This window comes from Aquarana catesbeiana, linkage group LG02 (assembly GCF_042186555.1).
Source record: "Aquarana catesbeiana isolate 2022-GZ linkage group LG02, ASM4218655v1, whole genome shotgun sequence".
In the NCBI taxonomy this organism is placed as follows: Eukaryota; Metazoa; Chordata; class Amphibia; order Anura; family Ranidae; genus Aquarana; species Aquarana catesbeiana.
This window is the reverse complement of record NC_133325.1, coordinates 110,911,059-110,933,551: the sequence shown is the minus strand read 5'-3', so window position 1 is coordinate 110,933,551 and position 22,493 is coordinate 110,911,059. Positions and strand designations below refer to the sequence as shown.

At 42.9% G+C, this 22,493-nt stretch overlaps 1 protein-coding gene across 2 annotated transcripts in view; it reads left to right on the top strand.

Annotated features, from left to right (window-relative positions):
* Positions 1-22,493, top strand: part of B3GLCT (beta 3-glucosyltransferase) — a 1,077,075-nt gene that overhangs the window by 722,308 nt on the left and 332,274 nt on the right. For both annotated transcript variants that reach the window (XM_073613355.1, XM_073613354.1), the window contains exon 8: positions 16,283-16,346. In XM_073613355.1, coding sequence (XP_073469456.1) covers positions 16,283-16,346 — 64 coding nt within the window. The remainder of the gene's footprint in view (positions 1-16,282; positions 16,347-22,493) is intronic.

The window sequence follows — 22,493 nt, the reverse complement described above, 5'->3', positions numbered from 1 at the left end:
CCATAAACTCTTCCTAGTGAGCATTATGCTCATTTTTAATTTAGTGCAGTAAAACACATTGATTTATTTAAACTCCCATGATATGCTGTGTGTATTTTTTAGCATTCCCCCTAAGGAATAATTCACATAAATTAAAACGGTGAAAACTCCCAAGTGGCAGAAAATGTTTGCCAACAAAAGTTTTGGCATTGGAATCTGTGCTATGGGCCAGCATTTCACTGGATCTGCACAGTGTCAAAATGATTTATTCATTCTTGATCTAAAAGGGATGTTTAAAGGCATTCTCTAGGGAAGGGCGTGAGAATTGGTATTTGTTTCCATCTCTAAGAAAATTATTAAAATCTGGATGTGTAATTGCAGCACATTTGGGGAGTTATGGATGCAGTTGTTGAGCCTATAACACCTCTATCTTCAGTTTAAGTTCCCTGCATGTATTTTGAGATAGTCGTGTAATTAGTGAGGCTTTTATTTGGCCTAGGCAGCTTCTACAAGATGACTCTCCACCAGAGGACATGACAAGCGCAATTGCAGAAGATCTGCCTTGGAGACATGTAAAATAAAATGTGTTCTATTTCTTTTTCATACATAGGACACAGAGTTAGGCTAATATTCATTACCTACTGGGTTATACGCCACCTCTAGGTGAATGGACACTGGCAAAGTCTTAGACAGGAAGTGATCTCCTATATAACCCCTTCCATACAGGAAGTACATCAGTTTTTTACCAGTGTCTGCAAGGTGGATGGGCACGTTTGTTTGAGCTCTCTGAGCTCCAGGTCTCTAGTCCCACAAACAGTTCTTAAATGAATCAGGGGATTAAACGATCGGATCCATTTGACACAGGCTCTATTTGCTTAGATAAATGAGCCTCGCAAAGAAGACTCAAGATCCTGCAAGGTTTTGCCTGTAATGCGACCTCCGGGCGCTGGACCCTGCAAAGTGGAATCCTGGACACCACAGTGCTAAGGCATTCCTGCAGGGTGCTATACAGGTCCAAGTGAGTGGATCCTAAACATGAAAAGGGTACCTAGTCCTTGAAAGTCCTCAAGTGACAGGAACCCACTGTGATGGGTGAAGATTGGGCTCTTAGTTTCTAATCTGCCCTGCGCCTGGACAGGTAAGTGAAACCCCTTTATTTACTCATTGTGGGGTGTCCCAGTGATTGTAACAATCAGTCAAGCTAGCTAGAGGCTGGACACCTGTGTGTGGTGACCATACGGGGGGAGTTTTGGGCTAGCTGTGGGTGTTTGCAAAGTGTACCTTTTTTGCTTGTGTCTGGCTGCTTTTTACCTGTATGGTGCACGCGGCTTCGCTATAGGTGTCATGAACACTCGAAGCCACACATGAGCCATAGCCTAATCTGTGCGCACAAAAATTTGCGTGATATGTGCATACAGCCACGCCCGTTCGCCGGGACTGTGCACATGCATGCGCACACATGTGCAGAACATTCCAGCGCACAGCCAGCTTATTTAAGCTGTGTATGCCAAGCATGCGGTGCTTCCAGAAGGCAGCTGTGGGACACAGAGCAAGCTCTGAACCAGGCATTTGCATCGGTTCATTGCTCCTTACCCGGGCCACGTGAGTCACAAGGTGTTGCTTGGCAGACTAAGGTGCTTAGCAGGATTCTTGCATAGGGGCTTGGTGAGCTCTATTAAATGGTCTCCCTTCTGAGTGTTAATACTACACCCAGGTACTCACTTTTTGTGGCTTTTAAATGTATTAAAAAAGAGGAGCGGGACTAACACTACAGGGAAGGGCACACCTATGTCGTTAGTAGCTCCTGATGAACCTAGTTGTATCCCTAGTGTTGTATCCCCTGAAAGACCAGAGGCTTCCGGGCAATCTGAGCCGCTGCACCTATCTGGTATTGTGCCTACAGTCAACGCTGCTGCTTCACCCTTTATCACCAGGGATGAACTGTTCTCAGCCCTAGCTGGGTTAGAGCACAGGATTGCTGGCATGATTGCCTCCATCCCGCAGGGTAGCAAGAAGCGTGACAGATCCCGCTCCTAGTTTGGAGCAAGAATGGGTTGAGGATGGGGAAGAGCTAAAAGCTCAGGATTCTGTGAAGGGCCTGGCAGATGAGCCTGCTTCTGAGCAATCAGGACAAGAAGATATCCAGTTGGTGTCTGCCTCTGTCACAGAGGCTTTTGATCCAGACTCTTACCAAGATGGTTCGTTCTGCCTTTAAGTTGCCTCTTGCAGAGGTTACTGAGCCCCCCTAGTCCTCTTTGGGGTCCCTGAGGCCTCTTCAGGCCGCACAGGCTTTCCCCTTATCCCCACTGTTGGAACAGGTGGTGTATTCTGATTGGGAACATCCTGACAGGATTTCTGTTCCTCCTAAGAGGTTTTCCCTTTTATATCCCATGGATAAAAAGTTCATCAAGAAGTGGAGCATGCCAGACGTAGATGCAGCAGTCTCTTCTTTGAACAAGAACCTAACTTGTCTGGTGGATAATGCACAGGGTTGGAAAGACCCTATTGACAAGAAACTGGAGTCATTATTAAAAGCTTATTTTTCTTTTGCCAGTTCAGCTATTCAGCCAGCTGTTGCAGCAGTTGGTATCTGCCAGTCCGTAAAGGATCAGGTCAGACTGCCTGACAGGCCTAACCAAGAGGATGATTTTGCTGAAAATAAGACAGATATTCCTCGAGCGCTGTGTTTTGCTGTTGATGCCTTAAAGGATTCAATACAGTAGGTGTCTCATTTGACTCTCTTGTCTGTACATATACGCAGACTTTTTTTGCTTAAGAACTGTTCAGCCGAGCTTCCTTGTGAAAAGTTATTGGCAGGTTTCCCCTTTCATGGGGAATGTTTGGTGATGATTTGGACAAATATATCCAAAAGATTTCCCAGAGGGAAGAGCTCTCTACTTCCTGTAAAGAGAAGCACCAGGCATCCCCTGCTTAAAACCTCAGGGACTGCTTCCTCAGTTGTCTCAGTGCCAAGGCGGTTCCACCATCAACGGGGCGCTAGAGCCAGGGGCAAGCCGCAGGGCCAGAAAAAGCCCTGGGTCCAAAGCTCTTCTAAACCCAGCACCAAGCGCTCTTTTTGAGGGGACGCTCCCACTCTATCAGGTGGAGGGAAGGCTGCTGCACTTTGCAGAGATTTGGAGAAGAGTGGTTCAGGACGAGTGGATCACCTCGATTATATCTCGTGGTTACAAGCTGGAGTTATGGGGGGTTCCCCCTCAGAGGTTTCTAAGAGCCAGCGTTCCCTTGGATCCTCCAAAAAGAAATTTACTGTTTCAGGCACTACATCATTTAGTGCATCAAGGAGTGATTGTACAGGTTCCTGTATCCTGTACCATTTCTTTGCTTCACACTATCTACTAAGTTGGCATCCGACTACCCACATAAGCCTTAGATTTTGTCTGATTAGTGTCTGATATTTTTATCAGAATCTTTTTCTCGTATTTAGAAGGGAATTATTATTTTTTTCTAACAGGCTGTGCAATGATTCCACATCACATCACTGTAATTCCACTGTATGCCCCTCTATTGCTGAGCATCCCCTTGGTTGATAGTACCTTCTATGTTGTTTTACCCTTATTTGCGTCATTTCCTTGCTCTTGCCTTTCACTCTGGCCAACTTCTTCCTCTGACTTTTTTCATAAATATAGCTTCTTCCAGGTCATCTGTGACAATGTTACATGGGCGTCCACTGTACATGTTAACAACATGATAAAAAATACGTTTTTTAGCAAGGAACATACATTCCACATTAATACTTATGCTACCAAAATTAGTGTGTGCTGTAAATTGCCTCCAGCATTGCTCCTGTTTCTTCTTGCTAGAGGCTGCCATTTTGCTGAAGCCCAGAACCCCTGTACAGCAGTAAATCATTAGGCTGTCAGCAGATCGGCCTCTACTGATCTAGTAAATGCCAGAAATGGAAAGCAACTAAGGATAGTGCGGAGCAGGGTGATAGCTTGCATTAGTGGATTTTAAACAGTATTTTCACTTATTTTTTAATGTTTCATATAGCTATACCTGCAAAACTGGCCAGCCTGAAGTGATCCAGCAGTCCTAATTTTCTGACTAAAGTTCCACTTTAATATTTCTCATGGGCTTTATGTCTTGTCTTATATTCCAGTTCCATTTATTCATCCACCCATGGTTACTAGACGTAATCTGTACTTGACATATGTTATAAGATGCCCTGTCTCTTTTTATATATGTGATATACACATATATATAAATTTTTTTGTATATATATATATATATATATATATATATATATATATATATATATATATAGAGAGAGAGAGAGAGAGATAAATAAAGATATATATCTATATATGATATACTATATCAATAGCCAGGTTGTTTTATTTATTTTTTTACTTTTCTCATGTAAAAAGCTGTTCTCTTTATGTTTCTTTCATACTGAATAAAATAAAATATTTATTATGTAAGGATGAACTACAAGTGCAGTGACACCACTGCACGCTCCATTGAGAACTACAACCCTTCTGCCATTTTCTGAAATGATACAGTATACATAAAGCATTATACCATCTATGAATGAAGAGCCACTATCTTCCATTTTCCAGTCAAAGAGGAAGGGATTTAATTTTTATCTTGCTAAAGATGTGGATTATGATAAATCTGGTGCTGTGCTACCAATGTGGTTGCTGACAATTTATAATTTTGTATAATGCTTAAAGTGTTACTAAACCTAGGACCCTGCATTCATTATATCTGGTCTCCCACAGTATACAGAACATGGAAATGCAATAATTTTAGTAAATAGAAACTGCTAAATATCCTTTCTCATCAGCAGTATATAGCAGTCTCGTGGCTTCTATCAGTGTCTGGTTAAAGCTTGTAGGAGGAGTTTTCATACTGCACTGGTTGTCCTATCAGGATGCAGGACCCGTGACCCTCTGTCTGGACAGTGCTGATTAGCCCTGTGCTGATCACATGCACTCTCCCAAGAACACAAGACAAACTCTCTAGCAATACACACCAAACTGAGTATGTGCAGACTGACTCCACTAACTGTTTTATCCAGACATAATTTGGGGGCAATGCAAGAAGGGGTGGATCTGTGCATACAGGATCAACAGCCTTTTTACACAATGTAGGGCATTAACCCTTAGGTTCCACAGTGAATATAACAAGCATGCTTTACTGCATATGGAGACTGATTTTACTGTTGTGGGTTTAGTAACACTTTGAGCATGTGGAAGTTCGGGGCTGTTGCAGCCAGTTTTTTTCCCCTTATATTTGTTCTCTGTGGACATGGGCAGCTAGGATTTTTTAAGCAGTTTAGCCAGCTGAAACAACAGTTTTGCATTTTATCAGGTTTTAACAAGTAGAAGATGCTGTTTTTAAAGTGATTGTAAAGTCTCATTTAAAAAAAATAAAAAAATTAGCAAACATGTTATACTTACCTCCTCTGTGCAGTTGGTTTTGCACAGAGCAGCCCGGTACCTCCTTTTCTCTGGTCCCTCTTTACTGCTCCTAGCCCCTCCCTCCTATTGAGTGCCCCCACAGTCAGCAGCTTCCTATGGGGCACCCGAGCCAAGTCAAAGCTCTGTGTGTCCATTTAGACACGGAGCCCCGCCCCGTCCCCTCTCTCCCCTGATTGGCTGACTGACTTTGACAGCCGTGGGAGCCAATGGAGCCACTGCTGCTGTGTCTCAGCCAGGAGGAGTTTCCCAGATGGCTTTTACATTCGTGGACATCGCTGGAGAGAGATGGGGCTCAGGTAAGTAATTAGGGGGTGCTGGGGTGGCTGCTACTCGCAAAAGGTTTTTTATCTTAACGTATAGAATGCATTAAGATAGAAAAAAAACCTTCTGCCATTACAACGCCTTTAAGCTTTCATTTGTTTTGCTGCTTTCCTGATCAAAGAGCACCCATCAGACCTTTCAGCCTGGTTACAGCTTATATCCTTGTATAACTTAAAATAGTGCTGCGCTATACACTGTTGTAAACATTCCAAAACTATGTGATAAACATAATAAAAAAAAACAATAATAACTGTGCAATAAATGACTATTATAAATATTAAAGTGAATGCATAACGTGCTAAAGGTGCATATAACATAAAGAAAATTAATAATTACTGCGCTGTCTAAAATTTGTAAACACGTGCAAAAGGCAGCGACTTCCTGTGAAATACGCACAGTAACAAACACTTTTCAAAAAATAAGTTGCAGTAGTGATCAGAATGTGAGTAAATAATATGAGTAAATTATAACAATTAATAGAGTCCATCCAACGAAGTGACATCAACGTGGCAATATATAACAGTGCACCCAAGGAAACATGATGTGTAAAGGGATAACTTCCACCTCTAGTTTTACTGCCACTTACTGACTCCCTATGATCTCCTATTACGGGAGATCACAAGCGCTTTCGGCTCAATACCCAGTCAGGGCCTTTGATGGACACAGCAACAGCGTCTTCATAAACTTCCGTCACCCATAGAGGGCATGATGGCACAGGATCCCCAAGAAGAAATAAAAGCTTCCATAGCATCAAATCTGTTTATTTGCAGTCTTCTCTTCAGCCGTTCAAAGTGCAGAATTTAGAAAAAGCTTGTCTGAGCTTTTGTTTAGGAAGACTGTAACGAGCCCCTTGCTCGCTCGGTTCCACTCTCCCAACACTCCTCTGCTGCTATAGAATCAGACTGCAGATCGCAACATCTGATTGCTCGGTCATCTGATGCTCCGGGATTAGAACTACAGCTCTATGCCGTTCTAACCCAGTTGTGATAGCTCAGAACAAACACCAGGCAGGCTGTATGTAAGTTCAACCAGGAATCTCACTTTATTGCAAAATACAGGCTTTTATACACTAAAAGTGGAGGTGCGGACCTCCTGCTCATATTACTCTAACAATACAGCTGTAACTTAATTAACCTAATTAACATGAGCTATATTAACTAATCCCTTTAGACAGCCTAGATGACTCAGACATGACCTTTAGGCCAGACTGGCCGTCTTGTAGTTCAGAACATCCAATCAACATTCTCACAATAGCAGAGTTAATTAACACAAACAACAATGGGGATCTAATGACTCTTAGATCCCATACTAGAGACTTATTTACAATACACATTTTAGCAGACAACAGACAGACAGGTGCTGGAATTTACATCAGCATCTCCTAACAGTATCTGTCCCAGCATTATGAATCAGCCACTATTCCAATATGGCAAATCCAGGGTCCCCAGAGTCTGTGTGTCCTGGGTGACCAGGACCCAAATCCACAGTAATACCACCTCAAGGGTCCCCAGGCATACAGCTCACAAAGAGCACTGTTCCCCCAAATGAAAGGGCCCACGATCGATCGGTAAGAGGCTAGCATACAGTCCCCTCCAAAAGTCTCTCTCCCGGCTAGGTCTGTCACAAAGACATAGCTTCTCTTTTCACCAGACTTATTGCAAACTGATCCAGAATGGGAGGGGCGAGCATATAACATAAAACAATATTTAATTCTTCAAGTGAATCAATAATATTCAATACATCAATAATGTCCATCCGGAATATACTATATAATTCATTCTTGTGATGGTGCTCCAAACTTTTCAACGTGACAGCAAACTGGTGCTTCCCCCGTGTGAATCTGCTCACCTCAGGGCATGTGACCGCACATTTAAGTTTGGTCTAATCACGCAGATGAACCATCTCTGGGTTCTGTGTGCATTGAACTCTGTAGGATCCTGAACTGTCCAGTGGCGTTTCCTTCGTACATATACAGAAGATAAAGCTAGATAGTGTTTTAACATTTTAAAATATCTTTATTTTAAAATAAATCATCCAAGGTACTCACATAGCTTGTATGAAGCACCATCATAAGAATCAATTATATAGTTTATTCCGGGTGGACATTATTGATGTATTGGATAATATTAATTCACTCGAAGGGTTAAATATCATTGTTTTATGTTATATGCACCTTTAGCACTTTATGCACTATTCACTTAATATTTATAATAATCATTTATTGCACAGTTATTATTGTTTTTTTATATTGTTTATCACATAGTTTTGAAATTTTTCCAACAGTGTATAGCGCAGCACTATTATACTAAGTTGAATATGTAGAGCATGAACATATGGGATTGTGATCAGTGCCAGCAGCTGAAAGTGACAAACTGCAGGGCTATTAAGATTTTTTTTTTCTGGTAGCTCGCAAGACATTTTCAAAATTATACATTTTTATATCTTTGATTTTGTCTGTGAGTCAGCAGATATTGATCAGTATTAGGACCGCAACTCGTGATTATTTTCATATTCAATTAGTTGGCTGATTATTGTTTCAATTAACCGATTCATCAAATAAAAACCCCAAAGGTGTGGTGTGCTCCTGGGGTCCCCTGCTGGCCCTCCTGGCTCCTCCTGCTGCTGCTTGCTATGGGCGCATTCATGCGGAGTCATGCAGACTGCATTTGCTGTTAACACACACTGTACAACTCAGCCTGCCCCCTTCTCTCTTCTCACAGGCCGTGTTTGACAGCAGCAGGATCCAATGGGTTTTGGTTTGATCCAAAACAGATCTCAGATAATTTCACTTAATTTAATATATTTCGGTGGCATAACTAGGACTTTTTTTTTCGTCAAAGAATAGGTCAAGTTACTTATCCCACCCCTCCAGCCCCCAGAGGAGAGTAGGAAAATGTGGGTAACCAAATTGTGCTAACAGTGAGAGGTCCTAAAGTTGAACTTCAAGAATTATAATATGTTGTAAAATGCGAGACACAGGCAGAGTATTCATACACCTTGGGTTAAAAGCATGTACCTTCAAGTGATTAGAGACTGGCAAAACTTTAAAGGACACACCCCTTGGGTGCCTCCCCTTTAACCCTACCTCTCTACATGAGTCAACAGTTTTGTGGATTAATAGAGTAACTGACTCAATTTTCTGTACCACATTCTTGTAATGAATATGTTAAATAAAGCTTAAAAAGTTAGACTTTTGAGACACTTTATTGACACACATTCTTTTTTTATTAAAAACATACTGTATTTTTGTATTTATACAAATGTGCATATAAAAACAAATCATTTTGATAACTTTTTACCTAAGATTTTCTTAATCACCCATAATAATGTAAGAATATAATACTTGGATATCTCCACGTGTTAGTATCCATCTGAATGTGGCAAGCGGTGTTAGACAGCATAAAAGGTCTAATGGACCTTTTCTCCTTTGCAGAAATTCACCCCTAGCTTAACTAGTTTATTAATTGTTTTATATTATTTTATCTTTGAATTCTTCAATCAGCCCCTCACTGTCATTTAATGTGAACATAGATGCAGTACATCTGGATAGGCACAACTTCGATAAAACTTTAGCAGCCCTACCTGCCCCATGCTGCGGGGCAATCTGTCATGTTGCTTTGGGCCCTGGTTCCTGCATGGGGCTCACATTTGCACTTGGTGCAGCACATTTAGTTAGCCACAGGGTGCTATACAGGTCCAGGGCTGTGGTCCATCGCTTTGGAACCCAGTTCCTTAAGACCCCTTCAGGCGTATGCCCACCATGATGGGCAAAGTCTATTCAGCTTGCAGTGTAAACTTTTCAAACTTGGCTCTAAAACTCAACCACTTTGAGCTTTGTGTCAGGTGGATGACTGGGTGTTACACTACATATCAGGTCACCCCTATAAAGTACTCAGGTACTTCCTCCTGCACTTTTACCATGAGTATTCATTACACGATGGTCTACAACTAATGTTACCATGCATTCCTTACAGACATGCTAATCCTATACTCTGCTAAATACCCTTACTTGTAGCTATGGTGGAGACCAGGCAAAAGGGAGTTAATGCAAAATTGCAGGTGAACATTCACTCTGCCAAAGGCCTGCACAACACTCAACCTCATAGTGAAGATGCTACCCTTGCATCAGAGCAAGAGCCAGCTTTAACATCGGTCTTGGCATCCCATTCTAGCTCTATTTCATGCATGCAACAAATGCCTGTTTTCTGCATGTATGCTGCATTTCCTTATACAGTTTATGGTCTTAATTCAGCCATCTTCATCAAATGCTCCAAAATGCAGTGCCTCTTCTCCTTTCTCAACCATAGTTAGATCCTGATATGCCAGTCCTGGAGGATGCAGACACAAAAAAAGAGCAGGATATTGAGCCAATATTGGAGGAAGCTGCAGAAGATTTTTCTTCTCCAGACTGCCACTATATTGAAGAGGGAGCTTAACTCAACATGCTGGCTAATGTTGAAAAGATCACTACTGCCATCTACAAATACCTTGGCATTGTGCAGCCTGACTCTCCCCTGTCTTGCCATGCCCCTGGGTACAGAGAGACCTGCAAAATCCTGTAAAACTTTCCCTGTTTATAATCAGATAGAATGTGTAGTCTGGGAACTGGGTCACCTCAAAACAAATTTTCACTTTGTCAAGTCTTTGCTGAACTCTGCAAAGAAGTATGCTGTTCTTGTAGTTGATCCTGTCAACGTCATCCTAAACAAACATTTCACTGTACTTATTGAGGATGTTCCTTCTTTTAAAGATTCAGCAGATAGAATGATTTAGATGCTCCTAAAGGCTCTCTTTCCTATTTCAGACCCAGCCCTGTAACCATCTCTCACTGCCTTTTCAGTATGTCAAACTGCAGCTAACCTGGACTGCGGCAATGAACAACTGACATTATCCTGTATAATCGTGCTCTTAAGGAGCAATTACAGCAGTTGCCTTCTGATTGCATTTTTTGTGTGGATACCGTAGAGCATGTCATGAGACAAATTTCCAGAATAGCTCTAATTCTCTATTCAAATGTATAGAATCTTATGGCTGACCCTAGGTTCACACCGATGCGTTTATTTATTTTTTTTGCAGTTTGCAGAAACGCACTAGTCCATTTAACATGGTTTCCTATGGTACAAGTTCACATCAATGCATTTTTGCGGCCGATGCGTTTTTGGAAATAGTCGGGGACTTTTTTCCTGCGATTTGCGGGTAATAGGCTTCAATGAACTCACATCAGAAACGCAAGTGTTGTGTTTGTGATGCAATTTTTGATGTGTTTTGCGGTTTTTATTTTAACACTGTATATAGCTGGTTGCTAAGCAGGGGGCCGGGAGGCTGGCCGCTGCCTCCTTAACAAACGATGAGTTGTCGGGGCTTCCCCGCTGAAAGCTGAATGTAAAAAAAAAAAAATTCCAGCAAAAAACTTGCTGGCAAAAAAAAGTGCAGAAACAAAAACGGTGTGAGGTTCCCCCCAGGCCCTTCGGGTCTAGCATGGATTCGGAAGGGACCCCCCCACACCAATTTTTAAAAAAAAAAACTGCGTGGGGTGCCCCCAAAATCCATACCAGACCCTTATCCGAGCATTCCGCCTGATAGGTCAGGAAAAGGAGGGGACGAGCGAGCGCCCCCCCCCTGAACCATACCAATCCGCATGACCTCAACATGGGGGGGTGGGCGCAATGACATCGCCTGGAGAGCCTGCCGCTGGTGAAACCACATCACTAGGGGCGAGCTCTCTGGGCGATGTCATTGGATGGCCACGCCCCATGGCTATTTAAGAGGCACCTGACAGCGGGGAACATCACAGCGGAGGAAGACCGCTTCAGGACAAAACCGGCTTTTTTTGTTTAACGGGTAACCAACGGCAATGCAGAAGACAGCGGCAGCGAGGAAGAAGACAGCTCCGTGGGAGAAGACATCACAAGAAGAAGATGGCGGTGAGAGAAGACAGCACCCGGGAGAGACATTGGTGGGAGAAGACGCCATCTGAAGAGATGACGGCGGGAGAAGACGGCTCGGACCTATCTTTTTAATAAAGGACTTGTCAAAAACCGGCTCTTGTATCTTGTTAACATTTCACAGTTTTTTTGTGAATGGGTAGGGGTACAATGTACCTGATACCCATTCACATAGGGGGGAGGGGCCGTGATCTGGGGGCCCCCTCGTTAATGGGGCTTCCAGATTGCAATAAGCACCTGCCCACAGACCCCGACAACCACCAGGAAGAGGCCCTTGTCCTCATCAACATGGGGCAAGGTGCTGTGGGGTGGGGGGCACAGAGCCCCCCTGCCCCAAAGCACTTCCCCCATGTTGAGGGCATGCGGCCTGGTATGGTTCAGGTCTTGCTCGTCTCCTCCCTTTGCTGACCTACCGGGCGGAACGCTCAGATAAGGGTCTGGTATGGATCTTGGGGGGTCCCCATGCCGTTTTTTTTAACTGTGGCCCGGGGGTTCCCTTCGAATCCATACTAGACCCGAAGGGCCTGGGGGAGAACCCTACATTATTTTTTTTCGCAAATTTTTTTTGCCGCAATTTTTTTGTTTTTTTACATTCAGTGGGGAAGCCCGCCGACAGCCAATGACTTATCGGTTGTTCGGATGACTTATCGGCTTCCCGGCCCCCTCCTTAGCAACCAGCTATATTCAGTGTGTTAACAGTGCGTTTAATGGGGGAAAAAAAGATGTAAAATGTATGAAAACTGTATGCAAAAATGCTGGTTTAAAAAAACGCAAAACCTGTCTGAAAAGCACATCAGGCGCAGCCGCATAGATGTGAACCTAGACTAAAAGCTTGGACAGATGAAGTTGCCTGCAAAAGGCACCTCACACTTATGCCTTTACAAAGAAGATGTCTGTTTGGGGACGCACTTGATCAGTTCATCAAAAAGGTCACAGGTGAAAAGGTTTTACTTCCACAAGATCAGCAAACCCTCCTTCTCAAAACTTCTCTAGCATCTTTAAATGTAGAGTACCTGTCCACTGTAACCAGGCTTTATCTTCAAAACCTAAATTCAGCCCTTTCTTTTGCTGCAAGGCTTGGCCCACAAAGGCCATCAAGCCTTCCCCCAAAGCCCTCTTGACAATGAAGGGATGCCCCCTCTCCTAAGAGTGGGTGGGATGTCTATTACAGTTTGCCTCTCTCTGGGTCACAGTGGAGAAGTCCTACTTTCCCCTATGACTGGGTTGTTACCACAACAGACGCAAGTATTTCTGGGGAGAAGTGTTCCAATCCCCAACAGTCTAACATGGTCACTGAAAGAAACCAAGTTTCCCTTCAACAACTTGGAGCTCAGAGTAATTCTGTTGACCCTGCAGCACTGGATCCCTCATCTGAAGGGACACACAATCAGGGTGCAATCTGACAACATGGCTTTATTGGCATGGCTGTTGAAACCCAGGTCTTAAATGATAGAGGGATTTCTGAATCTGTGCTTCAAACCTTTCTAAAAGCAAGAAAAGCCTCTTCCAGGAAGGATTTTCCTCTTGATGTAATTATCCTTGTATAGGGAATTGGTGTTAACTGGGATGGAAATATGGCCAGTGCCACCTATGCTGCAGCCTTTTTATATGACCCATTTTCATGGCTGAGTATCTGTGTATTTGGCATATACATTGACACCTAGTGATGCATTCATATGGGATGGTCACAACAAAAAGCTACAATCTGCTTAGTCATGTAATTGCTTTCAAAGACCGGCCCCCCTCTGTTTTATGATACTGGGCATAGAACCCAGGTACTTCTTCCTCTGACATCCATCATCCCCCCCCCCCGCCCAATCACCCATCTAGGTCACACTTACTTTTCAAGGGGGCGGCTGCATACCAGTGGCTTCTAACACCACATGGCCTCCACTATTTATGATGCCTGACACCCAATCCTCCCTAGATTCATCACAAATGGCTTGGAAAAGTGAGCTTCAGGTAGACTTTACTGATGATGATTGTACCAACATCATTACGTATGCCCACAGGGGCTCACTTAATGTAGTGACCTAAAAAAACTGTTATAAAATTAGACCCCGGTGGTATCGTACAAACATCCCTGCTGCACAAATTTCCACCATCAGTGCTAGACACATGCTGGAGATGGGTTCGGGAGGATGGCACAATGTTACACATTTGGTGGTCATGTGAACTGCTTCAGCCATTTTCTTGTTCAAACATTTTATTAGATAATGTATGATATAATGAAGGTAGACAGTGGTCCAAGAATGGACTACAGACACGTGAGAAACATAACAGTAGCCAAATTCAATTAACATATGAATGACTATGCATATGTGGACATTGAAAGCAGGTACTTGACTTGAGGAGAACTATCTAAAGGTCTAGTAGGCTCACTCGTATAAAGCAGTTGCTGACCCGCATGTGAGAAAATAGCGAATAAATGTGACTCACAAAGCATAGCTATAGTGAAACAATAAACTTACAACACTCCTAAGTGCAACCGATGGATGGCTACCTAATAATGAATGTTGGTTTTACAGGGAAAGATAGAAAAAGAGATACAGGGAGGAGGGGGAGAGAGAGAGAGAGAGAGAGCAATGTGAAGGGAAAAGAAGAGGAAGGAATAAGGAGGGGAGGAGTGGGGGTGAGGAAACCCCAGGTGTCTCTAGAATGTGCCAAGTGGAGCATATCAAGGAGCATTCCACTAACAGTACTACTCATGGAAGCAGAAGAGATTCATCAAAGTTGGGTGGAAGAAAATGCACTACCCATGGGGACCATAGAGCTTCATACAGTATTTGGCAACTCTGTCTGTGACAACAGCCTTAATTTTCACATGGATCATGGCTTGTGTGACCTTGTTTTTGACTGCAAGGACACAGAGGGTGGGGGACTGCCAAGATTTAGCGATGATTTGTTTGGCTGCTGTTGTAATCTGCAAGAGAAGCTTAAATTGACCTTGTGTTAAAGAAGGAGGCTTTTGGTTCAACAGTGCTATAGATAGATCAGGTGATAGAGGGTGGAGAGCATGCTAAATATGGCGTTCTGCTTCAGCCATTTTCTAAGGACGTTCACCTGGATTACCACTGAGGTAGCCACACTGGCTTTGGTCTATACACTAGCCCAATATCATCTACATTGCTTTTCCAGGAAATCCTATTATAAATCTTTAGCCATGTTCATGGTTAACGCCACCAGACTTTGCATAACAGTTCACTGACGCTCCACATGTGTTCCAACGTTTACGAAATGGTGTAAAAGGCTGACTAATATTAAAGAAATGGAAGAACTTATTTGTATCTCACAAGATCGTCTTACCAAATTTGTTACCACATGGACCTGTTGGAATTCAAAACTACAGAGCAATACAAAATATACTTTTAATTTGGTGTATGGAGCGGATATTGTAGAGTCAACATGTTCTGACCTAGCTCAAGACTCTTTTTCCTGCAGAAGAAATGCCATGGTTAGAATTCTCTTTCGCTTTCTGCTTTCTGCATACTAGGTGTGTGTGTGTGGGGGGGGGGGTTTGACTGGAGTTTGGCCCTACCCTTTCCCTACTTGACATTTTTGTGTTTTTCTCGGGGTTTATGTGTATATATGTGAATAGTTTTTGGCCGCCTCATTATATAGCTCTGTCACCTCAGGGCTTGGTAAAATGCTGAGAGGTTTGTGCTTCCGGTTAGTGACCGATGTAGGGATCTTGGGAGGTCTTATCGTGTTTCTTTTCCCTTCCACAAGTTTACTACATGCTCTGTATGTAACCCTTGTTATGTTGATTTGGTCACTTTATTAAACTCTGTATAGTACTGTATTTTTCCTGCTGTGACCTCAATAAACCGATTTATGGAGGAAAAAAAAAATGGAAAAGATATTTATAATTTTTTTATATGTATACACAAATATTTTGCCTTTAATTTATATTTTAAACTGAATGGGTTGATTTACATGGTGAGGGTTTACATATACTCTAAGCAGCTTGCAAGCACAATATATAAGAATAGTATATTATCTGTCCACTTACATGATAGATTAGAAGTAAAATAGAGTACAACAATGCAAAAGTATACTGACATTTTCTGTCTACATAACTTCTGTAGCCAAGCATAAGGAGAGCAGATTATTCAGCAAATTATTGCTGAAATTACCCATCTAAATGCCCCATTGGTCTCCAAGATCCACTCAGATCTATGAAATTAAAATTACTAAATGGGTTAATATGTGAGCATCCATTCCTTCCACATTTATATTTGAAAATAAAAATTAAAAGTCTTTTACTACATTGGAATTCATAATTGTTTACTATTATTATTAGAAATGTAATAACTAAATATTTTGATGATCTATTCTGTATGTAATGTAATAATTATAATTCAATATATTTAAAAGAAAGAATTTGCAATTAACCATTTTTATTACAGATTAAGTTCGTTTTAATGCTTTTTGCATTTGTTTTTTGGCATATAACTGTAACTGGGCCCCAAGTCGTAAAATCACTTTAGATTAGTTTGCTTTGTGCAAAATTTTCCAGTCTATTTTCCACGAAACTTATTTATATACTTTTTTTATGATGTCTTAATCTTTTTTTTATTTTGCATTTTCTAGGCTTGCTAAGATTCTTATTAAAGATCCACCAACTTCAGATTTCACAATAGACTTGAAACATGAGGTGAGTTTTTTTTCTTTACTGATAATAATAAAGTTGTTCAAAGGCTTTTATTGACAATTACATTAAGTTTATGCAACAAGTCAATATTTGCCGTGTTGACCCTTCTTTTTCGAGACCTCAGCAATTCGCCCTGGCCATGCTGTCAATCAACTTCTGGGCCACATCCTGACTGATGGCAGACCATTCTTGCATAACCAATACTTGGAGTTTGGCAGAATTTGTGGGGGGGGGGGGGGGGGTTGGGGTTTGTTCACCTGCCTCTAGAGGATTGACCACAAGTCCTCAGTGTAATTAAGGTCTGGGGAGTTTCCTGGCCATGGACCCAAAATTTTGATGTTTTGTTCCCCAACCACTTTTGCCCTATGGCAAGGTGCTCTATCATGCCGGAAAAGGCATTGTTCTTCCTGTTCTAGGATGGTTGGAAGAAGTTGCTCTAGGAAGATGTTTTTGTCCCTTTCTTTATTCATGGCTGTGTTTTTAGGCAAAATTGTGAGTGAGCCCACTCCATTGGCTGAGAAGCAACCCCACACATGAATGGTCTCAGAATGCTTTACTGTTGGCATGACACGGGACTGATGGTAGCGCTCACCTTTTCTTCTCCAGATAAGGTTTTTTCGTGGATGCCCCAAACAATTGGAAAGAGGATTCATTAGAGAAAATTACTTTACCCCAGTCCTCAGCAGTCCAATCCCTGTACCTTTTTCAGAATATCAGTCTGTCCCTGATGTTTTTCCTGGAGAGAAGTGGCTTCTTTGCTGTCCTTTTTAACACCAGGCTATCCTCCCAAAGTCTTCGCCTCACTGTGCATGCAGATGTACTCACTCCTGCCTGCTGCAATTCCTGAGCAAGCTTTGCACTGGTGGTGCCTGGATCGCGCAGCTGAATCAACTGTAAGAGACAGTCCTGGCACTTGCTGGACTTTCTTGGGCACCCTGAAGCCTTCTTCCCAAATGCAGTGGAAATGTTTTTATGGGGTTAAGTTAATTTTCATGGCAAAGAGGGACTTTTAATTAACTAATTGCAATTCATCTGATCACTCTTCATAACATTCTGGAGCATTTGCAAATTGCCATCATAAAAACCGAGGCAGTAGTCTTATGCCGCGAACACACGATCGGAATTCTCGTCGGAAAAAGCTATGACGGAATTCCACTCAAGGTTGTCTTGCATACACACGGTCACACCAAAGTCCGACCGTCCAGAACGCGGTGACGTACAACACATACGACGGATCTAGAAAAGGGAAGTTCAATAGCCAGCGCGCCGCCCTTTGGGCTCCTTCTGCTAATCTCCTGTTTATCTCGTGTTAGTAGAAGTTTGAGAGTCGATTCGCGCTTTTCAGACTCCTGCTTTTTCAGATCGTTTTACTGCTGTTCAGTTTGTGCTTGTGGGTTTGTATCTGGTTTTCAGTGCGTGAAGTCAGTTCGTGTCTGTTTTTCAGTGCGTTCTTCTCCGCTCGTTACTGATGTTCAGCTCGCTCTTCACAGGCCTTGCTGTCCTTCAGTGCATTCTGTTTAGTTCGTGCTGACCAGCCGACCGTTTTGAAGCCATGTTGCAGGTACGTGCTCATCATAAAGTTCGTGCTGTGCGGGGGCTTGGTGTTGGGCTTCTAGCTTTGACTCAAGCCCAGTCCATGAACAGGGCGAGGAGGAGTTCATGGACCAAGAATTGGTTGCTCCAGTGTGACCAATTCTCTCATATGCCTTTGTTGCGGAAGATCCAGGAGAATAACTGATGATTTCAGGAATTATCTCCGGATGACGGACTCCATTTTTCATTTTGTTGGCTTTGCTGTCCCCTTATATCAGCAGGCAGGACACCTACATGCGGCAAGCTATCATTCCTGAGCAGAGGCTAGTCGCCACGTTGCGGTACTTGGCGACTTGGGAGTAGTCTACAGGACCTCGACAGGCATCTCCCCCCAGGCTCTGGGGATCATTATTCCAGAGACCTGTTCTGCTATTATTCAGGTCCTGCAGAAGGACTATATTAAGGTAAGATTTCTCCTTTAACATCACATTATATGTATTTAATGTTTGCTAATATATTGTATTTCTTTCATCATTCCCTAATCACTGTGATTATAATATGCTGTGAATGTCCCCTTTATTCTCATGCCTGCTGGAATTTTTAAAAGTTTGTTTTTTATCCTTCATGCATATTTGCCTTCACTAACCTCCCCAGCATGCTATCCTGGGCCCATATCCACCTAGCCTAGTCACTTAACAATGTATTTTGTCAGCTCCATTGTAGTGCTTTGCCCTGCTGACTTTGCCAAACCCATAAACGCTATAACTACCTCTTTTGTGTTCAGATGTATGCATGAATTCCCCAAAGCATGTAGTGAAAGGGCTGCCTGAATACTTTCAAATGGTACTGTTTAAAGTTTTGTTCTCCTATTATCTTGATAGGTAATTGCAGAATGTAAAAATGTGCTTCCATTTGTACAGTGTGTATTCATATTTTTGTATTACGACACTTCTTACCTGTCCAGTGGGCTGCCAATAGTGTAAGTAAGGAGGGCCTGGCCAAAGTAACACACATTATTTATGCATTCAGCTCTCAATTAAGTTGAGAGGGTTACCTGTCCAAAACATACCCCCCCCCCCAAAAAATATTTTGAAGTGGCCATCAGAGGGGGTGAGGAATCTGATAAATGGGCCTTATAATTTTGCCTTTAAATACTCCTTAAAATAAATGTTATACTGATGTTGGCCAAGAATGTTTGTGTCTAATCTGCTTGCATTGTTTATGTGCAAAATGACTAATTTTTTTTTTCTTGTTTCACTCAACAGTTTCCTTCAACGCCACAGGAATGGCAGACTGTGGCTTCCCAATTTGCCCAGTGGTGGGACTTTCCTAACTGCGGAGGGGCAATCGATGGGAAACACGTCCACATTGTCCCACCACCCCATTTGGGGTCATACTATTATAATTACAAGGAGTTTAATAGTATTGTGTTGATGGCGGCGGTATCGGCGACATATGAGTTTTTATATGTGGATGTGGGGAGGAATGGCCGGATGGTGGAGTATTTACCCGGACTGAGTTCTATCGACGTCTCGAGAGTGGTGGCTTGGGATTGCCACCTCCGGAAGGGGAACGTGGAAGGACTGCCATTTGTTTTCGTCGCAGATGAAGCATTCAGTCTGGGTGACCACATGATGAAGGCCATTCCCCCAGAGGACCCTCACCCCGGAGAAGAGGGTTTTTAATTACCAGCTGGCCAGAGCCAGAAGAGTCGTGGAGAATGTGTTTGGGATCCTGGCCAGCCGGTTCCCCCTATTTCAAACAGCCATAAATATGGCGGAATACAAACTAAACAATATCATTTTATGTTGCTGCATCCAGCACAATTTTTTAAAAAGACATAATGCAAGTTATGTTGCCTCCGTTGGGCCCGAGGCCGGACTTTCAGAAACTCCAATGACGGCCCTGGAAGCTGGCCATCCTAGCTTGTCCCCCCAAAGCGCCCATGAAGTGCGATAAAAATATGTAGAATATTTTACAGGTAGGGGGGCCATTGCTATGCCAGCACATTTTGAATACATTTTCTCTTTTATCAGATCAAATCTTGATTCTCATTTACTGCTTGGGTTTATTTTTGCTGTCTCCTAGGTTCTCCTAGTGCACTTGTAGTGCCAAGTGGTTTTTCCATTATTAAATAACACCCATTGTCACTGTAAACACCAACTTAACACAAAAAATGGTATTGATCATTGAAAGAAGAAGCCATACGTTGTTGAGTATAAAACCTTTTACTCCGTGCACATTCACATGTGCGTTTTATAAAACATTTGGCGGTAAAAAAAACACCTTTTTTTTTTCCAAAGTTTTACCTTGAAATTTATGAAAAAATACAGAAACAGGCATGTTTACAAACATAACATACACAATGACATTGTTGGAGGAGCACATTGCAGTGGCTTCTATCCTTAAGGCTTCTATCTCTAAGTGATTCTTTCTACAAGTGATATGCACTTCAATTTCTGCTTTAAGTTCTGCCTCACCTGAACATTTCTTCTCTGTCCCTTCACAGGTATGTGTCTGCTCAACCACATCTTCCACCATTAAATGAAATTGGGATCTGCTTGCTGTCTCTGTGTGTGTGTCTTTGGTATGTGTCAGCTCAACCACATCTTCCACCGTTAAATGAAATTGGGATCTGCTTGCTGTCTCTGTGTGTGTGTCTTTGGTATGTGTCAGCTCAACCACATCTTCCACTGTTAAATGAAATTGGGATCTGCTTGCTGTGTGTGTCTTTGGTATGTGGTCTTCTCTATCTGTTGCCCTGTGTGCATAACCATGACGTTGTTTTTTGTTGCTCTGGACTATCTTACCTAAGTTTTATGTGTTGATCTTATCTTGGCCTCTGGCCTCTTGCTATTCTGACTTTAGAAGCAAAAAGTCCACTTTGATTGTTAGGCATTCTTATATTCACTCATGATTAATTAATGAACTTCAACCCCACCCTTTATAACAGTATAAATTTGAGCATCCTTAAGGGGTCAGCACATTGCTGGGGGGAGCACATTGCAGTGGATTCTATCCTTAAGGCTTCTATCTCTAAGTGATTCTTTCTACGAGTTATATGCACTTCAATCTCTGCACTTCAGCGATTGCACGAAGCAAACAAATACAGCAAACTGCACTGGAAAGCACCTAACAGACCGCAGGTGACCCTGTCTCTCTAATAAGCTCTCCTTCTCCTCTGTAACATGCACTCTCTACCACTGCTTCTGACACTCTTGTCCTCTCTCCTCAAACTCTCTTACCTTCACCCCCCCCCCTCTCCACCCGCCTGCTTATACATATCATCCTGCCTTCTGTCCTATCCCCACTACTGCTCCTACCAACTCTTGCTCATTCTACATCCATATACTGATAAAACCTCCAGTACTCTGAGACATGCCCCTTCACATAAATCACATTCCCACATTACCTCCCTCACCCTCCTGCTTCTCCTAATCTCTGGTGACATATCCCCAAACCCTGGGCCACCATTGTCTGTCTTTGCCCAACGCTCCCATCCCCCTACACCCTCTGGCAGGAGCCGCAACCCACAGAACTTGGTCTCTATTCCTCTTTCCAAAACCAGCCCCCCCTTTTCCTGTGCCCTTTGGAATGCACGTTCTGTCTGCAACAAACTCACCGCCCTTCACAACCTCTTTATCACAAATTCCTTTAACCTACTTGCCATTACTGAAACCTGGCTTCATGAATCAGATACTATTTCTCCTGCTTCCCTCTCCCATGGGGGCCTTCTCTGGACTCACTCCCCCAGACCAAGTGGACGGAAGGGAGGTGGAGTGGGAATCATTCTAGCCCCATGCAGCACCTATCAGGTACTTCACCCACCTCCCTCTCTGACACTCTCCTCTTTTGAGGCACATTGCATTCGTCTATTCTCTCCCATTTCTCTAAGAATTGCTGTCATCTACCGGCCCCCTGGACTAGTATCAGCCTTCCTTGATGACTTCTCTGCCTGCCTACCCTACTTTCTTTCTTCTGAAATCCCCACAATTATTCTTGGGGACTTCAACATCCCTGTTAACACTAACACTACTATTACTTTTAAACTTCTCAGTCTAACCTCATCGATTGACCTCAAGCAATGGATACAGGCTCCTACCCACTCCAACGGCAACACCCTTGACCTTGTCTTCTCCTATCTGTGCACTCCGTGCAACCTTTCCAACAATCCACTCCCACTCTCTGATCACCACCTTATTAGTTTTGCTCTCTCCCTGTCTTCCACCTCTTCTCCCTCCAACCGCCTAACAGTTACACGTAGAAACCTTCGCCACCTCAACCCTTCTCTTCTCTACTCTGCTACTGATCACCTCTGACAAAATCACCTCTGTCCTGCCCCAACCTAGCTACTTTCATCTACAACAGCTCACTGTCTTCCTCCCTAGACAAGCTTGCCCCCCCTCACTACACGCAGAATTAGGCCCCGACTGCTACAACCCTGGCAAACAGATGACACCAGAAGTCTCAGAAAACATAGCCGCTCCTAAAATACTATTCCTGCCTTCACACTGCCAAACAGACCTACTTTATCAACTCATTAACACCTACTCATCCAGTCCACGTCAACTCTTCTTTACCTTCAACACTCTACTCTGTTCTCCACTGCCTCCACCC